We start from the raw sequence: 26,842 nt of genomic DNA on the forward strand, positions 1-26,842 counted from the left end.
GAGGGATGCCCTGTTGTCTTGGCGATTATTTGCGTACACTATAAAGTAGTACTTGATGGTGCGATTGGTCTGCTCAGACTGCCCATTTCCCTGGGGGTGGTAGTCAGTTGTAAACTCCAGTGAAATGCTGAATTTCTTGAAAAGACAGCATCAATATTTGGCCATAAATTGAACCTTTTGGTTAGAGACAAGGTGTTTGGGCAGACCGAATAATCGGGCAAACCGAATAATCGGAAGACACGGTGAGTACCAAACTCTCCTTTTAGCATTATCAGATACAATTTTAAAGGGTTTTGATCAAGGACAACGTTATTTATTAATTCTTTTAGATTTATCAGCAGCATTTAATACAGTTAATCACAATATTTTACTAAATAGACTGTCGGAAATAGGAATCAAGAATAAAGTTTTGGAATGGTTCTCCTCATATCTAACTAATAGAACTTACCAAGTTTTTATCAAAAATTCATACTCCGAAACACATTCTCTTGAAACAGGGCCACCCTATTTAATAAGTATATGTTACCATTGTTTCAATTACTCTCAGGTATGCAACTCAATTATTATATCTATGCAGATGATATCCAGATCATCTTGCCAATCAATGATTCCATAGAAAACACTTTTAAAATTGCCAAGATGTATTTAAACATTATTAGTCAATTACTAAAACAAATGAAATTAAGTCTCAACTGTGAGAAAACTGAAATGATGTTGTTGGAGCGGAAAATTTCATTAATTGATCAATCAAAAACTTTTAATATGGAAAGTGTGTCCATCCCTTTAGAAAATAAAATAAGAGATTTGGGCGTATGGTTGGATCCTGAACTTAAGTTAAAAAAACAAATCTCAACTAAGATAAAGGAAGGCTATTATAAATTATCAATTCTGAGACACCTGAAACCACTACTACACCATGATGAATTTAGAACTGTGCTTCAGGCACTAATATTTACGAATATAGATTATTGCAATTTCTTATTGCTTGGTCTTCCAAAGGCTTCTATTAGACCTTTGCAGGTTCTGCAAAATTTGGCTGCCAGGCTACTCTCAGGCACAAATAAAAGAGATCGTATTACTCCCGTCTTGGCTGCTCTATACTGGCTCCCAGTAGAATACAGAGTTAAATTTAAGGCTTTATGCCTTCTACATAAAGCAATCTACGCAGATCAAGTAGACTGGATGAATGCTGTTATATGCATATATACGATATTAATCACACAAAAAAGCCCTCTAACATAACACGTGTATTCCAGTAACCGAAATGTAAACAACGTATCACAAATGATGGTGTACCTGGTATCTCTTTTATAAACTCATTCAAGCTGTCTCACTTCAAAAAGGAATATAAATTTTTGTAGGACCACTACTCATGGGGTCAAGGTATTCAACCAGACTCTCTTTATGGTCTCAGGTCCGTTTTGCTATTTTTTTATAATTTTGTATCACTTTTATCATAAATGTATTCTTCCAACAACTGATGAAGGCTCCAAATTTCCATTTAAATAGGATAGCAACAATGTCACTTTTTTGTAAACTCAACAAAATTCAGCAGTGATACTCATCTACATAGCCCAATTTCCATTTAAATAGGGTAACAACAATGTCACTTTTTCGATGTAAACTCAACAAAATTCAGCAGTGATACTCATCTGCATGGCCCAACACGATCGGGTTTTGGACCCCCACCATCGGGGTCCTGCTTCAGGGGAACAATCCTTCGCACTTATTCCGTGACATCCAAAAAGGCATTCATCAGACAACTTTCATATTCGCCGATTATGCCTCCGTCTGCCCTCATCCTCAGGCCGGCCTGCTGCTCCATGCCGATTCAAGCGGCAGGTCCGAAAGGGCTTGGAACGGTCGGAGGACCGTTCACCTTCCAACATCTTCTTGTTGGCCTTGGGAGCTTGCAGGCCTGGCAGAGGGTAAGACCGTGTCTCTACCATGCTGGGTCATGCTGTCAACCCTCAGTTCGGTCCTGGATCCGTCTGGGGTCAGGCCGAGGCCCAAGGGCACACGAAAACCCATGTCACACAACAGGCCACTGTTGGAAACAGGATATTGGGCTTGATGAGCCCTTGGTCTGAACCAGTATGGCAATTCTTATGTTACTGGAGCTACTTGCCTTTTAGCTGAGGAGAACCAGTTATTCTGAAGCAGGATTTTAACTCAGGCTGTGGCACAAAGTGGGTGATCGATTAGTCTGTAAAGCTAACACTGATTCAGCTCTGAGGGGTTCTGCCTTACCCCCTAAAAATGTTGTTGAAGTTTTTAAATCGCATTTAGCTTAAAAAAAAAAATTAACTCCAGATTAAATTTTTAATCATCAGGAAAGAGTATGTTAATTTCTTCTAGTTTTAATCAACCTACTCTAAAATACAACCCCAGTGGTTTTTGCTGGCTTTGTAGTTTTCTCCAAGGAAATATCTGCAGCTGACCTTTAAGTGACACATTAATCCTGATTACAACCTTGATATTTCATTTATTTTCATTAGAAGAGGCAGCATAAGAACTTAGCACGTTCAGTAATGGTACTGTTATTTTCCATGTGCTGAACAGCATTTTACCTTGTTCAGCTTTCTCATTCTTTTGTGAACACCTTATTACAGGGACGTTTGTTAAAAATGCACACAGTTTAGCTTTGGTTAGATCATTTTTCTTTTCAATCAGTTCTAAATAATTATGAAAATAATCTAAAAACATGTTTCTTTAAATAAGTACGTCTGCAGTATATCTATATGAGCACAGGAAATCCTTTTATCACAATACAGTCTTTTGTTAAAGCCCCATTCATTTTTGAAGGTCTACTTTGATGGCCTATCAGATGAAATCAAATGCTTTCTTGCTAGCTGAAAAAAAAAGTTTGCAAATAATCTGGCTTAGAAATCACACTTTTTGGCTGCTGGCTATATACACTTTGGGGCAGATTTTATAAATCTACGCGCGTGCATACTTTTGTTCACGCACCAGGCGCGAACAAAAGTATGCCGGATTTTATAAGATACGCGCATAGCCACGCATATCTTATAAGATCCGGGGTCGGCGCGCGCAAGGGGGTGCACATTTGTGCAACTTGCGCGCGCCGAGCCCTGCGCGTGTTGCCCGTTCCCTCCGAGGCCGCTCCGAAATCGGAGCGGCCTCGGAGGGAACTTTCCTTCCACCCCCCGCACCTTCCCCTCCCTTCCCCTACCTAACCCACCCCCCGGCCCTATCTAAACCCCCCCTACCTTTGTTGTGAAAGTTACGCCTGCCGGAGGCAGGAGTAACTCTGCGCGTGCCAGCGGGCTGCTGGCGCGCCATCACCCGACCCGGGGGCTGGTCCGGAGGCCTTGACCATGCCCCCGGCCGGTGCCACTCCCCCCGGAACACCCCGAAATTCGCGCCGCCCACCCGACACACCCCCGGCACACCCCCTTTGCGAAGCCCAGGGACTTACGCGCGTCCTGGGGCTTGTGCGCGCCGCCGAGCCTATGCAAAATAGGCTCGGCGCACATAGGGGGGAGGGATTTAAGGGTTGCGCACATAACTTATGCACGTAACCCTTTTAAAATCCGGCCCTTTATTTTCAGTAGTAAGATCAAAGATGTCATTATATGAAGTCCTAGATCTAATTAGGCTATTAGTTATTCTCATTTAAAAGTGAGTTTCTAATTTTTTTTGCTGTCAGCAGCAGAAGCAGTTGCAAAGCGTTTCATCCCTACCTAAGGGGTCGATTTTAAAAGGAGCGCACGGTTCCCGGCGCGCACGCACGGACACGCCGATTTTAAAACAAGCGCGCACCAGCAAATCGGGCCTACCCCGATTTGCTGGTGCTGGAGGGAACCTTTCTATCCCTAACCCTACCCTTCCTACCTCATTTTCCCCTCTCCTCCCCGACCCCTAACCTAAGCCTACCTATTCCCTCTTCATTGCCCCTTCTGACATTAATATATATCTTAATAGGTTTCCAGCCACCCCCTTCCAAAGCTCGTCACTGCGTTTGACAGTTTAATGCCAAAAGTTGTACGTAGCCTTAGTGCCGCCCTTTGCCCAATGCCACCACACCTGGAGTTTCCCCCTAAGTGTCATAGGGACAGTGGTGCTGTCCTCTGAACCTGTGCTGCTTCCACAGCTCCGAAAATGGGGCAGTGTATACTATCCCAGTGTGTCCATGAGTGAAGAAGCACTGCTGAGTGCAAAAGCCTCCACCTAGTTCAGGAGGTTTTCCACATGCAACGAGGTTTCCCTCTCTTTATTTGATTCTGCACCCCCTAATTCCCCTCTAGATACTTACCTCCCAGGTATAGGAGGTTCCACAAATGAATTCTAGGTGCAGGCCCTGCCAGGCCTGGCGATCTCTCCCTGACACCTCAGATGGGGAAGAGCAGGTTCTCATTCCTCACAATTAAGGAGGCGAACATGGCCACAGCACAGGCTGAAAATTTGGGCTTTCATGAGAGGGAGGAGGGAGGACTGGCATTTTGTAATGAGTGCGCCCATGTGTAACCAGAAATGTGCACACGTGAAAAAATGTGCACATATTAGAGATCCCAAGTATGTGCAAAATATTGTGCGTACTAAAATGTATCAGGTGAATTTTCAAACACTGTGTGGTAGATTTTAAAACATCGTGTGTGCACGTCCCATGTGCACGCGCTGCCCGGCGCGCACACATGGATGTGCGACTTTATAACATGCATGCACTGGCGCGCGCATGTTATAAAATGCCAGGTCGGTGCACGCAAGGGGAGGAATAATTTTGCAAATTCGCGCAGCGATGCATCGGGGCCTTCGCCAGTTCCCTCCCAGTCCGCTCCAATTAAGGAGCGAACTGGGAGGGAACTTCCAAACCCCCTAGCCCAACCTCCCTCCCCCATCCCTATCCTAAATCCCCCCAATTTTTTATCCTACCTTTTGCTCCTGCTTCTGAGCAAGGGGCAAATTGCGTGCGCCGGCAGCCTACTGGGCTCCTCTAGCCTCACCCTGCCCCCCCTCCCCCCGGACCTCCCCACCGCCCTGGACTGCCCCATTTGCTAACCCCAGGACTTAAATGCGTCCTGGGGGTTTACGCTCGTCGCCGGGATCTTTGAAAATTGGCCGGCGCGATTAAAGCTTGGGTTTTACGCACATAAGTGATTTAAAATCCGGCTCTGTTCGCATAAAAATTAGCACTTGCATGCATAAAATAGCACGTAAGCAAATAAATGCTATTTTCAAAACTGCAAATTACACACGTAAATCGTGGTCTGCAAGTAAATATGGGATGTATCAGGGTATTCTGGGGCAAGGCCAACATTTCTACAAATAAGTTGCTATTTTGAAACCTGCCAAAGTGGCACGCATACGTCTTTTGCTTGCATATATTTACTCCTCCCCAATATCTGAAGATGGTGAAGCTAATGAGAAAAGATGGCGCCGGCCATCCAGTGCTCCTACCATGTGACAGGGACCAGCCAATGGCACGGATACCCTGTCACATGGTAAGGGCAAAGGGGCATCGGCGCCATTTTATTTTTAGAACAGGTGATGCCTGGGAACGGGAAATCTGTCCCCGAGGCCCCCCCTGGATCTCTCCTCTCCCCGAGGCCCCCCTGGATCTCTCCCTGAGGCCCCCTGAGGCCCCCCTGGACCACCAGGTAAATTTTAAAAGGTTTGGGGGGGTTGGGTGGGGTCGATTTAAAGGGTTGGGTGGGTTGGTTTTTTTTAGCGGCACGGGCCTCCCTAAAAAAAAAGGGTCAGGAGGGTGGGGGAGGCTAAGGGGGGGGTCGATTTAAAGGGTCGGGTGGGTTTTTTATTTTATCGGGCCATCGGCGCCATTTTAATTAGTGGCAGCCAAAATGGCGCCGATGGCCCGAGAGCGGGAGATCACGCCGGGACCCCCCCACTGGACCACCAGGTAATTTAACATTTGGGGGGGGGTTCGGGAGGGTGGGGGAGGGTAAGGAATTGGTTTTAAAGGGTCGGGGTGGGTTTAGGGGTTGTTTTGGTGTGCCGGTTTTCCCGCCCTCCCCCAAATAATTCCCGTGCCCTATTTAACGATACAATACAAATGCCCCTGACGATAAATCGGGGGCATTTGTATTGTATCGTGCACTCTAACGATTTAGGACGATTTTAAAATTATCTGACGATAATTTTAATCGTTCAAAAACGATTCACATCCCTACTGATTAGGTGGCACTAGTATATGAACTATGGAATAGCTGAGACGGGCCTGAGTTAGGGGAAGGCTTGTTGAAACAGCCAGGACTTGAGTATCACACTGACTACCTTCCAGTCTTCAGGAATCATGGCTGGTCTAAATGACGGTTACAGATTACTAGAAACAGTTTAGCGATTGCATGTTTTAGCTCTGTTAGAATTCTGAGATGGATTCCATCCAGTCCCAGTGATTTCTTACTCTGTAATTGGAAATTCTGATCTGTTATATCCTCCATTTTTAGAGATATTTGTTTTAGTTGCTCAGGATCTCTATTAAAGAATGTTTCAGGTGTAGGTGTGTTCCCAACATCCTCCTCCATAAAGACCGAGGCAAAGAATTTGTTCAGTTTTTCTGCAATTTCCTTGTCCTCCCTGATAACCTATTTTGCCTCTCAACCATCTGACTCCCTCACAGAGTTTTTGCTTTGAATATACTTATTTTTAATATTTGTTTTTCCCTCACTGGAATGCTTTTTCTAGAAGTCTCTCTTGGTCTGTCTAACTACTGTTTTACAGCTAACTTGCCAGTGCTTATGCTTTTGCCTATTTTCTTCATTTGGGTCTGCTTTCCATTTATTGAACAATGCCCTTTTAGTTTTAACTGCCTCCTTTAATTCACCATTAAACTACACTGGCAGTCATTTGGTCTTACTTTGACCCTTTTTTAACATAAAATATATCCCTTATCTAGGCTTCCAAAATAGTATTTTGTATTTTTAAGCAATGTCTCCGACTCATGCAAACTTTTAACCCTTGCAACTGCCAACATATAACACGTTACAATGAGTCAAATATATACATCCTCATATAAACATATCACAAATTATGAATACAAAACAATATTATCACTATCAAATTCTCAGTCATTCCCTCCACAGATTTATTATTCTGCAGACACAACTTATTGGAAATTTTTCTAATTCTTACTATTATTTTGTATATATATATATATATATATATATATATATTATATATATATATATATATATATATATAATATATATATATATATATATATATATATATTATATATATATATATATATATATATATTATATATATATATATATATATATAATATATATAAATAATTGTCTTCATTTCTGAATAAGAAATTCACCCAAGTCGGGGTAAAACATATTAGAATGGTAAGATACAAATCAGTGACCGGTGAGTGTAGCAATTTAATATTTCTAGGACTAAACTTGCTAAAAATATAGGACATTTCAATGAAACAGGTTGTAGCAGCACTCATACAAGGTGTCATACAGTTTCTAGTATTCAGTTTTAATTTAAATGTACATAGGCAGCAAGTTTCATCTGCTTCCCTGCTTGTCTATTCTTAATACAAAACGTTGAATACAATATACGGTATATGTTTTCCACAATTTTTAAGTAAGGGTCTAAGATATCACTAACAGTAGCCAAATACAGGGGATAATTGATTTCCATTAATCATTTTAGATGTTTGAACATGAGATCTTCACTTTATTTAGGCTACTTGTATTAGGTCACTTACGCTACCTTGCTGGTACCCTATTCAGTCAAACTTATTTTATAAAATATATTTTCAATTTTTTCAGTCCATGAATACTTCCCATTCAGTTCAAAAACTATTTCTCTGTAAAATGTTATAAGGAAATATTTTGTTAGCTAGCCAAGTACAACATAGTACTTATAATTCCTATTGCAATAGCAGTTTTCACTGAAAGCCTCATTCGCTTTATTTCTGCAGAAAATGTAACCCCTGTTTTAAACAGCCTTTGGACAATTTAAATAAACCTTTAAAAATGTAATTCTGCGGTCTAGCAATAGAAAACTCATTATCAAAATCCAAAACCAATGAGACACATAGATATGTTAGTCAACTCTTGTCTTAAATATTTATAATGCAAATCCATGACAATATAGAGAAATCATCAACTTATTTATACATTGGGCAGTGTTTATATTGCCATACTTTATGGATAGGCCAAGAAAGAGATGCTTAAACTTTTTAACCCAGTAAATATGTAAGAAAACACCTTTACTTGCACACTATCTCTGAACATACACCCTTTCAACCTTATTTAAAAGTATGGTGCAAAACATGGATGTGCATACCATTTATTGAACATGAAAGATATAATAATATACTTGTATTCTTTTAAAATCATGCATAGTACCTGAAAATATGTAAACTGAGAATGATAGAGGTCTGGATAAATATGAAGAGTAGTTCCAACTACAAGCAGTAATTCAAATTTGTGAAGAGATGAACTGATGTAACCAGTAAATCCTAAACACCAGATCTTCAGAAGAGCTTCCAAATCAAAAAGAACTGTAAAAGCAACCTGGAAAATATACATAAATATATAAATGCACTTCAGTTACTAATATTTTATACATTTTAAAACCTTAATACAGTGGAAAAGGCTGAACTTCACTCTAAAGGCATTTTATAATAAGTCAGTAGCTGCAGGTCTACAACACAACGTTTCTACTGGGCTAAAATCTTACAAATTTAACTAAAAATATTTCAGGATGTAGGGCATTCAGTGTAATTGCCATTCACATATTATGAGGACAATTGTCAAAGCCATTTATATTGGTAAAACTGCTCGACTGAAAATTGCCCACCTCTGTCAGATAAAAGTGTTCATGGGCTTCCATAGTGCTTGAGTTTTAGCCGGGTCAAGAAGAAAACATTCCTGTGGGCATGTTAATGTTAGTGCAGGAAAACAGCATATATATATATATATATATATATATATATATATATATATATATATATATATATATATATATATATATATATATATATAGGTCCATATTCCAAAGTCAATTAGATGGATAACTCAAATGTTAAGTACAATCAGTAAGTATATATTTTTATTATACTGGGTCAAACCAAAGGTCCATCAAGCCCAGTGTCCTGTTTCCACAGTGGCCAATCCAGGTCACAAGTACCTGGCAGGATCCCAAGGGGTAGAGAGATTCCATGCTACTTATTCCCAGGGATAAGAAGTGTATTTCTGCAGCTCCACCTAATGGTTTATGGACATTTCCTCCAGGAACTTGTCCAAAACATTTTAAAAAGCAGCTACACTAATATCTTTCACCACATCCTCTGCTAATGAATTCCAGAGCTTAATTATGCATTGAGTAAAACAAATATTTTTTCTTATTAATTTTAAATGTCTCACCTAGTAACTTCATTGTGTCCCCTGGTCTTTGTACTCTTTGAAAGAGTAAACAACCAATTAACATTTACTCATTCCACACCACTCATTATTTTATAGACCTCTATCACATCTCCCTTCAGCTTTCTCTTCTCCCGGCTGAAGAGTCCTAACCTTTTTAGCCTTTTCTTATAGGAGAATTGTTCCAACCCCTTTATCATTTTCATTTCTCTTCTCTGTACCTTTTCTAATTCTGCTAAATCTCTTTGAGATGTGGTGACCAGAACTGAGCATAAGATGAGGTTGTAGCATGGAGTGATACAGAGGTATTATTATAATCTCTGTTTTATTCTCCATTCCTTTCCTAATAATCCCTACCATTCTATTTGCTTTCTTGGAAGCTGCTGCACACTGAGCAGATGATTTCAACGTATTATCAACAATGAGGCCTTGATCCTTTTCCTGAATGATGACTCCTAACGTGCAACCTTGTAGCTATAATCTGAGTTACTCTTCCCTAAGGGGTAGATTTTAAAAGGTGCGCGCGCGCGCACATGGACACACCGATTTTATAACATGCGCGCACCGGCGTGCACATGTTATAAAATACAAGAGGGGGGGGTACAATTTTGCAAATTCACGAGGCAACGAGATCGGGGCTGCCCCAGTTCCCTCCCAGTCCGCTCCAATTTAGGAGCGGACTGGGAGGGAAATTTCCTACCCCCTACCCTGACCTTCCTTCTCCTCTCCTCCCCACCCTCTAAATTCCCTTTTTTTTTTGTTAACTTTTTTTCTTCAAGTTACTTCAGGGCCCGACCTTGTTTGGGAAAACAAATAAGCATGGGGGTAACTTTCTGATATGGCTGTTACTACCCTGATACTTTGGATGCAACTCCAACATTACTCTCAGCTTCAATGGCTAGAGGTAATGGGGAATTGGACTCAGATAGCAACCAACAAGGGCCCTGACTTTGACGGTTTGGAAAACTAAGTATAGGGGTGACCTGTATTGCATGGTAGATACTACCATAAGCTTGCTGGGCAAATTGGATGAACCGTTTGGTTCTTTTTTGCCATTATATATGTATGTATATATTTATTTATTTATTTATTACAAAAAGCCAGGAATGGAAGCTGGCTTATGCCATAAGAAATTGAAATAGGGAGAGCATGTGCCACAACCATCTATCTTTCCCCCTCTTGCTTTGGAGCAGAGACAAAAAGCAAGAGAGTCATCAGAGGCAGGTGTTCAGGGCAGGGGCAATGAAAGGGGCAGCAGACGTGAAACACAAAAACCAGCAGCACAGAGGTAAAGGAGGTACTATTTTCATAAACTGATTCCAATAAAGAATTCTTAGTAATAGGTAATAAAAGATGATATGACACTTTGAAATGTCTGTATGCCAATGCCAGAAGTCTAAAGTAAGATGGGAGAGTTACAGTGTATAGCAGCAAAGGATGAGATTGACATAATTGGCATCACAGAAACTTGGTGGAAGGAGGATAACCAATGGAACAGTGCTATATCAGGGTACAAATTATATCGCAATGATAGGGAGGATCAACTTGGCGGGGGTGTGACACTTTATGTCTGGGAGGGTAATCCAAAAGGATAAAGATCATACAAGAGACTAAATGCTCAGTAGAATCTATATGGGTAGAAATCCCATGTGTGTTGGGTAAGAGTATAGTGATAGGGGTATACTACCATCCACCTGGACAAAATGGTCAGACAGATGATGAAATGCTAATAGAAATCAGGGAAGCAAACCAATTTGGCAGTGCAATAATAATGGGAGATTTCAATTACCCCAATATTGACTGGATAAATGTAACATCAGGACTTGCTAGAGATATAAAGTTCCTGGAATTAATAAATGATTGCTTCATGGAGCAATTGGTTCAGGAACCAACGAGAGAGGGAGAAATTTTAGATTTAATTCTTAGTGGAACGCAGGATTTGGTGAGAGAGGTAACGGTAGTGGGGCCACTTGGCAACAGTGAACATAACACGATCAAATTTATACTAATAACTGGAAGGGGGACAATAAGTAAATCTGCAGCTCTAACACTAAACTTTTGAAAGGGAAACTTTGATAAAATGAGGAAAATAGAAAAAAATGAAAGGTGCAGCTGCAAAGGTTAAAAGTGTTCAACAGGCTTGGACATTGTTTAAAAATACAATCCTAGAGGCACAGCCGATATGTATTCCACTCATTAAGAAAGGTGGAAAGAAGGCAAAACGATTACCATCATGGTTAAAAGGTGAGGTGAAAGAGGCTATTTTAGCCAAAAAAATCATCCTTCAAAAATCGGAAGAAGGATCCATCTGAAGAAAATAGGATAAAACATAAGCATTGTCAAGTTAAGTGTAAAATATTGATAAGACAGGCAAAGAGAGAATTTGAAATGAAGTTGGCCATAGAGGCAAAAACTCATAATAAAAACTTTTTAAAATATATCCAAAGCAAGAAACCTGTGAGGGAGTCGGTTGGACCATTAGATGACCGAGGGGTTAAAGGGGCTCTTAGGGAAGATGAGGCCATTGCAGAAAGACTAAATGAATTCTTTGCTTCCATGTTTACTAATGAGGATGTTGGGGAGATACCAGTTCCAGAGATGGTTTTCAGGGGTGATGAGTCAGATGAACTGAATGAAATCACTGTGAACCTGGAAGATGTAGTAGGCCAGATTGACAAACTAAAGAGTAGCAAATCACCTGGACCGGATGGTATGCATCCTAGGGTACTATAGGAACTCAAAATGAAATGTCTGACCTGTTAGTTAAAATTTGTAAACTATCATTAAAATCGTCAATTGTACCTGAAGACTGAAGGGTGGCCAATGTAACCCCAATATTTAAAAAAGGCTCCAGTGGCGATCCGGGTAACTATAGACCATTGAGCCTAGTGCCGTGAAAAATAGTGGAAACTATTCTGAAGATCAAAATCGTAGAGCATATAGAAAGACATGAATTAATGGGACACAGTCAACATGGATTTACCCAAGGGAAGCCTTGCCTAACAAATCTGCTTCATTATTTTGAAGGGGTTAATAAACATGTGGATAAAGGTGAACTGATAGATGTAGTGTATTTGGATTTTCAGAAGGTGTCTGACAAAGTCCCTCATGAGAGGCTTCTACGAAAACTAAAAAGTCATGGGATAGGAGGCGATGTCCTTTCGTGGATTACAAACTGGTTAAAAGACAGGAAACAGAGAGTAGGACTAAATGGTCAATTTTCTCAGTGGAAACGGGTAAACAGTGGAGTCTCTCAGGGATCTGTACTGGACCGGTGCTTTTCAATATATATATAAATGATCTGGAAAGGAAAACGACGAGTGACGTTATCAAATTTGCGGATGATACAAAATTATTCAGAGTAGTTAAATCACAAGCAGACTGTGATACATTACAGGAGGACCTTGCAAGACTGGAAGATTGGGCATTCAAATGGCAGATGAAATTTAATGTGGACAAGTACAAGGTGTTGCATATAGGGAAAAATAACCCTTGCTGTAGTTACACGATGTTAGGTTCCATATTAGAAGCTACCACCCAGGAAAAAGATCTAGGCATCATAGTGTGCTGCAGCAGTCAAAAAAGCAAACAGAATATTAGGAATTATTAGGAATGGAATGGTTAATAAACGGAAAATGTTATAATGCCTGTATATTGCTCCATAGTGAGACCATACCTTGAATACTGTATACAATTTTGGTTACCGCATCTCAAAAAAGATATAGTTGCGATGGAGAAGGTACAGAGAAGGGCAAGCAAAATGATAAAGGGGATGGAACAGCTCCCCTATGAGGAAAGGCTGAAGAGGTTAGGGCTGTTCAGCTTGGAGAAGAGACGGCTGAGGGGGGATATGATAGAGGTCTTTAAGATCATGAGAGGTCTTGAACGAGTAGATGTGACTCGGTTATTTACACTTTCGAATAATAGAAGGACTAGGGGGCATTCCATGAAGTTAGCAAGTAGCACATTTAAGTCTAATCGGAGAAAATTCTTTTTCACTCAACGCACAATAAAGCTCTGGAATTTGTTGCCAGAGGATGTGGTTAGTGCAGTGAGTGTAGCTGGGTTCAAAAAAGGTTTGGATAAGTTCTTGGAGGAGAAGTCCATTAACGGCTATTAATCAAGTTTACTTAGGGAATAGCCACTGCTATTAATTGCATCAGTAGCATGGGATCTTCTTAATGTTTGGATAACTGCCAGGTTCTTGTGGCCTGGTTTGGCCTCTGTTGGAAACAGGATGCTGGGCTTGATGGACCCTTGGTCTGACCCAGCAGATGAGATAAAATCATTGATTTTTCCCTTTCTTAAGTATAATTTTGTAATATTGCATTAAAGTTAGCCAGCAAATATGCACATGTTGTACCAAATTTCAGAGGACATATACACATAAACCCACTTTGAAAATTATCCCAGCAAACATACACACAGAGTTTCACCTGCTTTTTGGTGCACATAGTTTTGCCAATAAAATATATGCATATATTTATTTATTTTGAACTTTTATATACCGACATTCATGTGGAAAATTACATATCATATCGGTTTACAGTGAAACAGAATACTGCAAAAAGCATTACATAGAACAGGGGTTATATAGAACTGGGAACCCGGGGATAGAAGTAAGTTAAATATTAGAAACTGTTACAATGTGAGGCACGTGGGGAGCGAAGCGGAATGTCAAATAAACAAACTCCAACACAATACAAAAAATGCGAATAAATATACAATAAAAGCCTATCTAAGATAGTAAGATATTAAGTCCAGGCCAGTCTAGACCAGATAGAAAGTACAATCCAGACAGGAGAGGAGAATGTTTGACCTATAGTGAGGGAGATCGTACTTCCTTAAGTGTGTAAACAGATTCGTTTAGAGAGCCGGGGTAGATCATTCCTGAGTTAAAGAAAGGTTCATCCGGTTATGGAAACGCTTGGGGGTAGATTTTCAGACGAGCGCGAACAGCCTACTTTTGTTTGCGCTCCAGGCGCAAACAAAAGTACGCTGGATTTTAGTAGATACGCGCGTAGTCGCGCGTATCGGCTAAAATCCTGGATCGGCGCGCGCAAGGCTATCGATTTCGTATAGCCTGCGCGCGCCGAGCCGCGCAGCCTACCCCCGTTCCCTCCTAGGCCGCTCCGAAATCGGAGCGGCCTAGAAGGGAACTTTCCTTTGCCCTCCCCTCACCTTCCCCTCCCTTCCCCTACCTAACCCACCCGCCCGGCCCTGTCTAAACCCCCATCCTACCTTTGTCGGGGGATTTACGCCTCCCGGAGGGAGGCGTAAATCCCCGCGCGCGAGCGGGACTCCTGCGTGCCGGGCCGCGACCTGGGGGAGGGTACGGAGGGCGCGGCCACGCCCCGGGCCGTAGCCACGCCCCCGTACCCGCCCCCAAAATGCTGCCAACACGCCCCCGAAACGCCGCGACGACCGGGCCCGCCCCCCGACACGCCCCCGACACGTCCCCCTCCGAGAACCCCGGGACTTACGCGAGTCCCGGGGCTCTGCGCGCGCCGGGAGGCCTATGTAAAATAGGCTTCCCGGCGCGCAGGGCCCTGCTCGCGTAAATCCGCCCGGTTTTGGGCGGATTTACGCGAGCAGGGCTCTGAAAATCCGCCCCTTGTTGAATAGCCAGGTTTTGAGGGGTTTTTTTTTAAGTTAGAGGGCGTGGTTCTTGCCGGAGATCTGGGGGAAGATCTCTGGCAAGAACCAATATAGAGGTTCCGGCAATATAGAGGTCAATATTCAGCTGATTAAGTAACTTAGACCTAGATTCATCATTTTGCTATGAATGTTGCATGAATAGTGCCTGCAATAAAAAAGGGGTGTGGTTAGGGAAATTTTTGAGACACTAATGTGAATTAAATTTATCACACCTGTGATATTTTGACATCACACAAGAAGAGAGAGAGAGAGAGAAAGAGAGAGAGAGAGAGAGAGAGAGATGGACACTCTTTATAATGCTCTCATATAAAACTATTTATACCAATGTAGGAGGGTCAACTAGTACAATTTTTACATTGCACTCTCAACCTAGTTTGATGCCATGCTGCTTTCAAGATAGGTCAAGAGTACATTGTGCAAATCCCATCTTTGTGTACCTTCCCTCACTCCAAATCACACAAAATCTTCACTGATGTGTACCGTGCTGTTCGTACATGAAAACTACTCCCCAAACCCTGGACCACCACCAAAACCTCACCTCGACTTACTAGTTGACCCTCCTATGGTGGTATAAAAAGTTGACTAATATGTGTGCCTTCCCAGAGGCTCTCTATTCCTCTCCTGCCCAAAACAAGCTTTGTGATTTTTAGTGCAAATCCCTTTCCAGCCATAGCACACAGCATAACACCAGGAATAAAAGCAGTTATTTCCATCATTAAAATGTACAACAACATGCGTTACAGTATCGCATGTGTTAAACACCCCTTATTTTCATAAAGTCCGCCCAAACTCCTCCCTTTTGACTAAATTTTTAAAATTTACATACGCATCTCGCGAGGCATTATCGCGAGCATTATGGCGTTATAGTGGATGTTAGGGCCCTAACACCCATGGTAATGCCCTAATGCAATTTGATGAATGACCCTGTCAACTAGTTAGAACTTATCCGGCTAAGTTACGACTATATTCAGCAGCATGGCACATAATTGAGCGCTTAGCCATATAAGTCTAACTAGCTAAGTTTAGACCTGCTCTATGGCACATCTAAATTAGCCGTACAACTTATGCAACTAAGTACAAATATTGGCAGTTAGCAGCATAAATTGTATGGCTAACTCACTCCGCCACAATCCACCCACTGCCTGCCCACAACTTATATGGCTAAACTTTTAGTCATATAAAGGATTTATATGACTAAGCAGCGGCCGCTGAATGTGGACACATATTCAGCAGCCATTACTTAGCCGCATAAGTATCACTTATCTGGCTAACTAGCGCTGAACATGCTTTGAATATTAGGCCCATACTTTTTTTAAATCTAAAGTCATGTGTGCCTAAGACCAAACCCTTCCCAGACATTACCTTCTGGAATGCATCTCCCCTAGTAGCATTATAGTACATGTATACTAGGGATGTGCATTCGTTTTGAACGAATGCGCAATCCGCAATGTATAGGTCCCTATTCGTTGCATTCATGGGGTTATGAAACGTATGGCAAACCCCCACGAATGCAACGTATCATTAACGAATAAAACCCCTACCCTCCTGACCCCCCCCAAGACTTGCCAACAGTCCCTGGTGTCCAGCGGGGGTTCTGGAGCAATCTCCTGCACTTGGGCCGTCGGCTGCCGGTATTCAAAATGGCACCGATAGCCTTTGCCCTTACTATGTCGCAGGGGCTACCGGTGCCATTGGTCGGTCCTGTCACATGGTAGGAGCACAAGATGGCGCCGGCTGTCCATTGCTCCTACCATGTGACAGGGGCCAACCAATGGCACCGGTAGCCCCTGCGACATAGTAAGGGCAAAGGCTATCAGTGCCATTTTGAATACCAGCAGCCGACGGCCCAAGTGCAGGAGATTGCTCCAGAACCCCCGCTGGACCACCAGGGACTGTTGGCAAGTCTTGGGGGGGTTATAGTTAATCAAATTTAAAGGGTTGGGATGAGGTTTTTTCCAACTTTAATGGGAAACAAATACCATATGTAACTAATGGACGGATGAAATGGATTTGGGTCCCGATGAATATGAATACTGAATCGGACGAATCTGTCCCTGCTGCACATCCCTAATGTATACAGTGTGTATGCATATAATTTTACACACACAGGTCACACTATTTTCTAAAGGGTCATTTCCGTAGATAAAGAACCATTTTACACATAGAAGACCGTTTGAAAATTTCCCTTACCTATATTTATGAAAATTAAGGATAATCTTTTGCGCATAACTCACCTCAGCAAGGTAAAACTCATCATACTGTCTCTTGAAAGTCTCTCCTTTGTAGTAGTTACTAGCAGCAACAATGACATCTACTGCTACCATGCTTAGTATAAACATGTGAAAAATGGATGACCTCATCATTTTCTGCAAGGAAAAAAAAAACATCAGTGAACATTTAAAATGAAGTATAATTTTACTAAAAAGTAAAATATAAATTCTCCTCTAGCAATGGCAATGTGAGAGCTTGAATTAATTCTGTGTGTAGTTTAAGGTTTAAAATTAATTTTGAATGACAGAGCAAAAAAAAAAAAAAAAAGCAGTTGCTGACCACATAACTATTCCATTCTACTAGAACTGCCACCAACCTTCAAAAATAACGGGATCCGCATTATTTTAACTACTACTCAGGAACTGAAGCTATTTTTCCATGAGACCATCAGGATGCTAATGCATGTCTTGATGCTTCCACGCTGGTGTTTAAAGGGTCCTGAGGTCTGGAACACTCTCGCCCTCGTAATGTGAAAAAATTACCCCCCTGGGTTCTGAGAAGTCCCATGCCCGCCCACCCCCACCAGCTGTCGAGATGGCCCAAAAGTTAAAATCTTAAAACCACATGGTGATGCCCTGCCCCTTCCCCAAACCCCTCCCCTTTACAAAGATGACACCTACCCTTCCCCAACCAATCCCTCATTGTCAGTCCTGACATATCTCCTCCAATAGCAGCGCTTTGACCCCCACCCCAGACACCCCCCAATTACAATCTAATCCCTTGTAGTCTGGTGGTCCCACAACTCCCCCTTACATAGAAGAACCTAATCCCTGGTAGTCTAACCCCTCTCACCTAAAAAAAAATAAAAAAATCCCGGAGCGACTCCTGCGCAATGGTCGACGCCATTTTGGAAATTGGCATCAAGCAGCCTTGAGTAAAAAGTTGGGACTGATTTTTTTTCGCACTTCCCTTTATTTGATGTAATAAGTGCAGTTCCTGCTCTGTTTCTGCTTGCGGATACTGTACTCAAGACATGCAAAGCATGCGTGTGAAATCTTGGCTAATCTACAGTAAGCACTTTCAGGGAGAATATTGAAGAAAATCTACAAGCATCTTAGGCTAAGCATGACACAAAGCTATGGCTTCAAAACGTGAGCTAGGAATTAAGACTCAGGCTCATGGCTAGACCCTTTTCAGAGTTTCAGTTTCGTGATTTTGTGTTAGTTATTACATACAACATGTTCTACTAAGGCGTAAGGTAGCAAAGAAGGTATATAGCTTGGATGAGTTGTGCAGTTGGGTCAATAACAACTGGATTTTAAGGTTCAAGGTATACTTAAGAGGTTGTTAGATAAACGATGTAAAGTCAGTTGCACAGTGTCTTAAATATCAGTTAAGCCTGTTTTTAAATTAAAGGCATCTAGGGGAGCTTTTTTCCCCCCAAATAATCTTAAATTTTAAAAATAACCTTAACACCTAATTGCAATGCATAAGTATTTTCCTAAACCCTTGCCTTGATAATATTTTTAAATATACAGTTCACAAAACACAATGTGCTAGAGAGACATGCTTAGGAAAATGCTACTTGCTAACTTCATGGAATGCCCCCTAGTCCTTCCATTATTTGAAAGTGTAAATAACCGAGTCACATCTACTCGTTCAAGACCTCTCATGATCTTAAAGACCTCTATCATATCCCCCCCCCCCCCCCAGCCTTCATGTGAAAGATCTCAGGTTCCAGCAATATTGTCCATTACTTCGACAATGTCCTTTTTGTTATTCCTAAGAACACTAGCTATTGTGAACAACTGCTGCAAACATTTCAGGAGACAACAGCAAGGGTTGGTATACTGCTCAATCATGAGAAGGCCACAAAAAAAATACAATTTTCCTGAGCATTGAGTTTAACTTTGACAACAAGACGTGCAAACTGCTGCAAGAAAAAAATTGCTAAGTTTAAAGCAATCATAGAAATTTCTGTGGCACTTGCCCACATGTAATATTTGATTAGTAAAGTTTTGCATGCAGAGTGATGGGGATGGGCTGGATAGGTATGCAAACTTGGGTACTGCAGGTTAAGAGTCATGGCCCAAACTAGGACTTCAGCAATGTGGAAGACTTTTACATGCCTAAAATTGCCTTTAACATATATTAATATTTTCAAAAGCATTAGTGCATTTTACTAAAGCGGCCCCTTATTATGCTGTGCAATACATTTTACTGAAGGCACACTAATACTTACTCCTCAGGCCTTGAAACCAATGTGGATGTTTACATAAAAGAGAGTATGATCCCTTGTACTAACCATCTGAAAATGAAAGGGCCAGTTAGCATAGGTGACATCCTCCTGGCCACCTAACAAGCGCAATCTTCCTCCCCCCCCATCCGCAATGAACGTAACTCACCTCATGTTGCATGAAAAAACCGCCACTCCTACGAGCACGCTATCGGTAACATCAGTGACCCATCTCCTCAGCATTGAGGTACCATCCTAATGTGCATATTAGGGACTTTTTACATATCACACTGTTTTTAGCATGTTTATAAGGTCCTTAGACTGCATGTTAAACTTTATTGAATAGGTGCCAAATGGTGTTAGATGTTATTGATTGTACCATATCTACTATCCTTTGTTATCTAAACCACTCCTGGAGATCCAAGATGGCCACTTGAAGGGAGGATAGGGAGTAAGACGCTCTGCTCTTTGTTAAAATTTCTTGCTGCCGTAATGCCTCATACCAAGAGAAAGGGTAAGATTCGAGTGGATACCTCAACTGCCCCAGTGTCTGCCCTTTCTCAAGCTACAAATGAGGGTTTCTTCTCCCCGGCAAACATATCAACCCCGGGTGGGCTATCCTCTATAACTCCCGGTGAGGAGCAACTACCGGCGCTACTGGACTTACAGACATCTTTGAGTCCTGGGGCTCCTACGACATATTCACCCCCCACGCTGCGAGCAGTCCCTGGATTCGGGTATGAACATTCGACGGAAGGCATCAGAAGAACTCAGGCCCATCGAGGTGAAATCTGGAGACGCGGCCACAAGCACACGGGCTATCGGAGGAACTGGGATCCTACCACATATGCTGCAGCTATGGTTGGGAGTAGCTGGAGGGGAAAATCTGAACCCAACCCCAATAACCTCTACACCGGAGGGGCAAGTAGGCCTGTTCGCAGCCCCAGTGTTGGGGCAGGAACGCCGTCAGGAAGGTGCGGTAAACACCAATATTTCCACTTTGAGTACGGTCAATTCACATGTGATTACCTTGGAAAATGTTTGGAAGGCATTCATTTCTTTAGCGTCATCAATTGTTACATTATCTACAATTATGACAAACTCAACAGCATGTTCGGCAAATGGATCCATTATTAACGCCTCATACTAAAACTAAATGACTTGGAATCTCAAGTTTCCCAATTGCAAAAGATTCAATCTGGATTGGTTCAAGGAGAACTGGCCAATTCAAGGAAAATGGAAAGTATTGAAAATGAGATGAGGTATAGAAATCTGAGAGTATTGAATTTTCCACACAATTTAGTATTACCACAAGAGCAATTCAAAAAATACTTAATGGAAATTTTATTCATACCCCAAGAAGCAATACCACCTTTTGCAAAGTTATATTTTCTGAACGCTAACAAGATAGATGGGAATGACCCACAGAATACAGCAGCAACACAGCCATTGTGAACTGGTAATCTTACAGATTTAATTGAACAACCTTCGGAGGAACAAATAGACTTTCGAAGAACTTTGTTTGTCAGCTTTGTGTTTCCATTGGATAGAGACTTAATATTGAGACTTTTCTTGCGAAATAGAGAGAAGTTATATCTTGGTCAGAAGGTATGGGTATATCCTGATATAACCAGAATTACTGAACAACAAAGGAAGACATTTCTTGCGATGTGCTAAGAGGCGAGAGATCCTTGCGCTTCGATTAGTATTCGTTACCCAAGTAAATGTGTAGTGAAACTGAATAATATAAGAAATGTGTTTTTTGACCCACCTCAATTATGTTCTCTCTTAGATTCTCATTCCCATACGATAAATTAGAGTGCTACCTAACCTGTCATGGTAAATTATAAATACATATTGACTTTCAATCCCATTTTCCTTATATTTCTTCTTATTTGAGCTCCTGTTGTAATCTTGGATCTCCCTATTTCTTTTATCGGGTCATATATTTGCTTATATAATGTAAGGATGTTATACACATATGTATAATTGTTTCTTTGACCCTTTATTGAAAATGCTGTTTTGTTGTCCAAATATGTAAAAACGCATTAAAGAAAAAAAAAAACACTCCTGCATCCTAGAAAGTAAATTTAAAGACCCGTGCGTGTGCGCACATGTGCGCTTTTGCTGGTACATGCACGTGGGTGCACCGATTTTATAACATGCACCCGTATATGCGCATATATGCACGCGTGTTATAAAATCAGCTATTTGCACGTACACGCATGCACCATTTTATATTCACATGAACACACGAATGCCATCTCGAGAGTGTAAGTGTGTGTGTGGTAGGGATTTTATTAGGTACACTCGGGATGCAATAGGCCACTTTCCCAGTTCGCTCCCAGTTTGCCCCAGTAAAGGAAAGGGCTTCCTAAACCCCCAGCTAACTTGCCTCCCTTTTACCCTATCAGCCCCTTAAAACCTTGCTGACTAGCCTTGTGTTTTTTGTTACACTACTTACACACCAACCATAGCAGAAGTAAAGTTACACAAAAGGGGACCTTGGCGCGCCCTTGCTCGCGTAACTACTTATGCACTGACTTCATGGTGCAGTCCCAGCCCGCCCATGTCCTGCCTAGACTTACCCACGCGCTGCCCCAGTAAATTTTGTGCATGTACTGGAAAATACACGCATGGCCTTGGGCCTTTTAAAATCCATGCGGCATACGCATTGCTGGCTGTTCACACAAGCCTACCGTTGAAGGAATCCATTTTAACCAACTCTCTCACCCTTCAACCCACCCTTTATCCCTCCCCTCACTCCCAACCTTTTTCCCTTTCCCCTCTCTACCTCAACCCACCTTTTTTCCCACCCCCCCCCCCGCCACCCCCCATCTGACATACCAAGTATATATCCGCTGATTATAATCCATGTTTCTGTATTACTAATTTATTGTTTTATGTTAATTTATAGTTTGTAATTTTGTTAACTTATTGGTTGATTCTTGATCTCCCATTTCTGTTATTGTTTAATTCTGTCCTATCTTCCGACATCCATGTTATTACTCTCCCTGTTTTAATGTAACTTCTCATTTCTACTTATACGTTAATTGGTTTCCCCATGTTTTAATGTAAACCGGTATGATAAGACCTGGTCATGAGTGTCGGTATAGTAAAAGAAGTTAAATAAATAAATACGCGCATCAGTCACGCGTGAATCTCCTGGTTTTGCCGCCCAGAAACCTTTAAAAATCGACCAGTATATTACTGAAACTTTTGGTAACACACTTTGAACTCTCTGCTTGGAAAAGCACGATATAAAATCAGTGGTGGTCCAAATCCAGCCCTTAGACGTTTTTAGTCTCTCTCACCTCTCCCCCAGGGCACTCTCCATTATGTGCGGCCCGCCCATCCCCAGACCTGTCTGCTCTGGAGTGTCCGATGTCATCAAAGGCCAAGTTATCGCCCTTGATGATGCTTGACGCTTGAGCAGGCAAGTCAGAGCCCTGGCGCAGGCTCCTGCAAGCGAGGACAGACTCCGCATGTCGGCACTGGTGAGATCCTCGCCCCCCCCCCCCCCCCCCCCCCCACTAAGGGAAAGAAACCCCATGGGAGATACTAGGATGCTGCCTCAGTTTTGCTCCAGGCAAGTTGTTAGAGATGGGGCAGCATTGCACCCAATGCAAGTAAAAAATAGAAATGAAAATCAGTGCAAACGAGACTTGGGCAAGGCTTGGTCCGGGCGTCACATTGACCCTCTCCTGCCGAGTTGCGGCAGTGGCCGCCTCTCTTCCCACCCGGATGCCGCTAGCAGCGAACCAGCTTGGATACAAGGTGGGGGGGGGGGGGGGGCACTGTAAAACGTGGTGGCTCTTGCTGCGAGGCAGCAAAGACCTGGCAGAGTTTTGGCGGGAGAGGAGGCAAAACTCAGACGAGCGACACCGCTGCCAGCGCTGGCTTGGTCCGAGGGAGGGAGGCTCGCTCCCTCACGTTCCTTCCTGACTTGGTCCCCCCCCCCCCCCCCAACTTAATCTGTCGCTGTTATTGTATCCCAGGGGAATGGCAATGCCCAGCGCTCCCCACCGTGCCTGCTGGGACCGCAGCAACTGATCTGGCACTGGGGTGGAGAGCTGCAGTTTGTACCACCACCACTGCCGGCTTGTTACGTGGGATGCCATGCACTGGAGGTGGATGCGGAGAAGGTAAGGTTTGCACTTCAGCTGAGGAGAAAGGCAAACGTATCTTTGAACCTCCTCAGAGCGAGCAGTTTTTTTTAATGTATTAAGACTGGGTAGGTTAATTGGAGGTGGGGAAAGAGAGGGACAAGTGACTGAAAGGAAAGGGGGTGAGAATGAGATAAGAGGGTGAGTGGGAGTGAGAGGCTGAGGGATGGCTCATGAGTGACAGAAGGAGGGTAAAGGGATTGAATGGGAGGTGAGGACTGAGAGGGAAGGAGGGTGAATGACTGAAGGTGAGTGAGAGGGAAGGGAAAAGGGAGGGAGGAAGTAGAAGAGGGACATGAGAAGGGTGCCTGAGTGAGTGTGAGTGAATGAGAGAAAGGAAAAGTTTGTGTGTGTACCCTCCTCTCCTTCCCACTACTAATCCAAGTCTACAACCTCAGGGTGATTGGAAATGAAAAGTTTCCAGCTATGGAGAGGGGAGTTTTATATTATTGGGGATTTGATATTTTTACTGATTTGTAATATTTGATTGATTTGGGAGAAATGTTCAGTTTAATTTGTATCCTTTTTCTTCTTAATTGTTAGATGTTCTATGTGTCCTAGGTTTTGAAATATGCTTTTTATTAGTATGGTTTCCTCACTGTTATGATTGATTTATATTTCTTGACTTTGTTTTATGATGGATGGTGATATTTCTGCTTTTGATTTATTGCACTGCATACGAGTCTGGCTTTTAACAGTTTCCAGTCCAGTTTTCTGTCTGCACCTTACGTTTTGGCCTCCATTTGTGACTGAGATGAGGTACTTGCTAACTGGGAAAATGCCTTGTACCTGTTGGGTTGAAGGTTTTTCTGATTTTGGTAGAGGCTGAGATCCATGATTGAAGGGACTCCTTGGGTGCTAAAAATGATGATGCTTAAGCCTGTTGGATACTGAAATGCCTGCAGTAAGTGGTGAGGATTTGATTGCTGCATCAATGGGGATCTGCCCACCCAGCCCTGCCATGCCCTGTCCCACCCTCCGGCCCTTGTTGCGCTCGATAACTTCTAATGTGGTCCCAGCACAAAAAAAAGTTTGCCCATTCCTGATATAAATAAACAATAATAATGATGATAATGATTTTAATGATTGTATTTTGTTTTATTGTGATGTTATTTGTTTATTTAAAAACATTTATATATCATTTTTTAAAAAATAAATTTTTGTCAAAACGGTTTACAAAAATATGAAATAAACAAAATTAAAAATATAAATTAAAAGAATAAAAATACATAAACTGGTATATAACTAGTAGGTAACAATTTTAACAAAAAATGTAATACATGGGGACTGGGCCATGGATCGCTTTGTGGTCATAGGAAGGGGAAGACAAGGGAAGGACATTCTCAAATGAAATAGGGAAGGGAGTGAAGGTATCTGTTTTTGAAAAGACTGGCAGGGGGAAAATAATATGAAGGGGAAGGGGAGGGGGAATGGTATTGAGTAGTGGAAGTTGAGTGGGTTGGTAAAATGTTAAATGCTAGTTGAAATAAATATGTTTTTAGAGATTTTTTGAAATGTAGTGGATTTGATAGTAAATGAAGAGGGTTCGGTAGAGAATTCCAGAGGGAGGGTCCTGCTACAGAACACGCCCTCCTTCTGGTGATGTCTAGTCTTGCCTGTCGAGGTGATGGAATGTCTAATAGATTTTGTGTTAATGATCTTAAGTGCTGAGTGGGTTTGTAATTGCGAAGCAGAGAACAGAGCCAGGTGGAAGACGAGTTGTGTATTAAACCATGAATGATAGTGAGTACTTTATAATTTATTATGTATTTTATGGGTAACCAATGGAGAGATAGAAGAGTAGGTGTGATGTGATTTCGGAGAGAGACACCAGATAGAATGCGGGCTGCACTATTCTGAACCAGTTGTAGAGGGTAGATTGAAGAGTCAGGTAATCCTAGATAAAGAGCGTTGCAGTAGTCTAGACCAGAAAAGATTAAGGACTATAGAATAGTTCGGAAATCGTGATGAAAAAGAAGGGGACAAAGATGTTTTAAGAGCTGCAGTTTATAAAAAGATTTTTTTTGTCAAAGAAGAAATGTGTTTCATTGATAAAACCGTGTTTATGATGACTCCTAAGTTTGTGGTGTAGTGTGTTATTGGAATCGATATACCGTTTGTTATTAAATGTGAAGGTGGACCAATAGAGGTATCTGAGATAGATGATAAATGGACAATCTCAGTCTTGGATGGATTCAATTGCTTAGACCATAGAAGAAGGAAAATTAATTTGTAAATTAAATTAAGCTGTTACTGGATGATAATATGCCTGCTTTTGTTTCCAATACGGTGATTTAGGTAGCTATGTTAAATTGCCAAGGAATATCTCACTGAAAACGCTGTGTAACCATACTCAGAATGTACAGCTGACACTATAAAGAATGCTTTGATTTTTATAGAATACTATATTTCATAGCTGCATGTTCAGGTTTCTTATTATTTGGCAAAAAGCTGTCATGCTAAGCTTTTCCCTAAAATATAAAACATTTATGATCAGTCATTAGCTATACATTTCAGAATTTAATTCTGTAGGAAGAAAGATGCTTTCTAACTATAGTTGTCAATCTAACCAACAGAACAAAATGTATTCCCATCAAATGATTAAGGCCTATGGGAGATGAAAAACTGTACATGAAAGAATAACTTACTTTTATCTTAAAACCACAATAACACTGAATTTAGTATGTTTCATTTCGTAACTCTGTTTGTGTGACCCATAATCATCAACACTGTGGTGCAGAGCTCAATTTCCAGAAAATGTGAATCTAAAAGTTTGTTCTGATATTAGACTGCGATGGAAACTCTTCTTAAAAAAAAACAACTTTCCACTCTCTCTTCACCACCCTCCATAACGATAAATGTGCTTAGATATTGTTTGTCCCTGTGGTAGACTTGTAGCCTGTAGGCAGGATAAAATATTGTGCATTTCCCCATAGTTTCTGCATGCTGTTATGTTTTTTGTTTACGGGAACACAGAAAAGATGAACTTTTAGAGTCCGACAGAGGAGAAATGACAATCAATACTGGAAACTGAGAATAGCAAAAGAAGTGAGAAGAAAGAAATACATTTTGGGAACACTTTTCAAAGTCAGTTTTGTACATAAAATCCAGTTTTATGAGCATAAATTGCTGTTTTAAAATTGACCTGAGCTAGATGGAGTAAATTTTCAAAGGCGTTTCACATGTTAAAGTGCCTTGTACGTGCA

At 41.7% G+C, this 26,842-nt stretch overlaps 1 protein-coding gene across 1 annotated transcript in view; it reads right to left on the reverse strand.

Moving 5' to 3' along the window:
* NALCN (sodium leak channel, non-selective) overlaps positions 1-26,842 on the reverse strand; it is a 549,662-nt gene that overhangs the window by 411,590 nt on the left and 111,230 nt on the right. The window contains exons 11-12 of the mRNA XM_029603307.1: positions 17,258-17,389; positions 8,349-8,516 (exon numbers count right to left, since the gene is read on the reverse strand). Coding sequence (XP_029459167.1) covers positions 8,349-8,516; positions 17,258-17,389 — 300 coding nt within the window. The remainder of the gene's footprint in view (positions 1-8,348; positions 8,517-17,257; positions 17,390-26,842) is intronic.

Source organism: Rhinatrema bivittatum, chromosome 5 (assembly GCF_901001135.1).
Source record: "Rhinatrema bivittatum chromosome 5, aRhiBiv1.1, whole genome shotgun sequence".
NCBI classification, from domain to species: Eukaryota; Metazoa; Chordata; class Amphibia; order Gymnophiona; family Rhinatrematidae; genus Rhinatrema; species Rhinatrema bivittatum.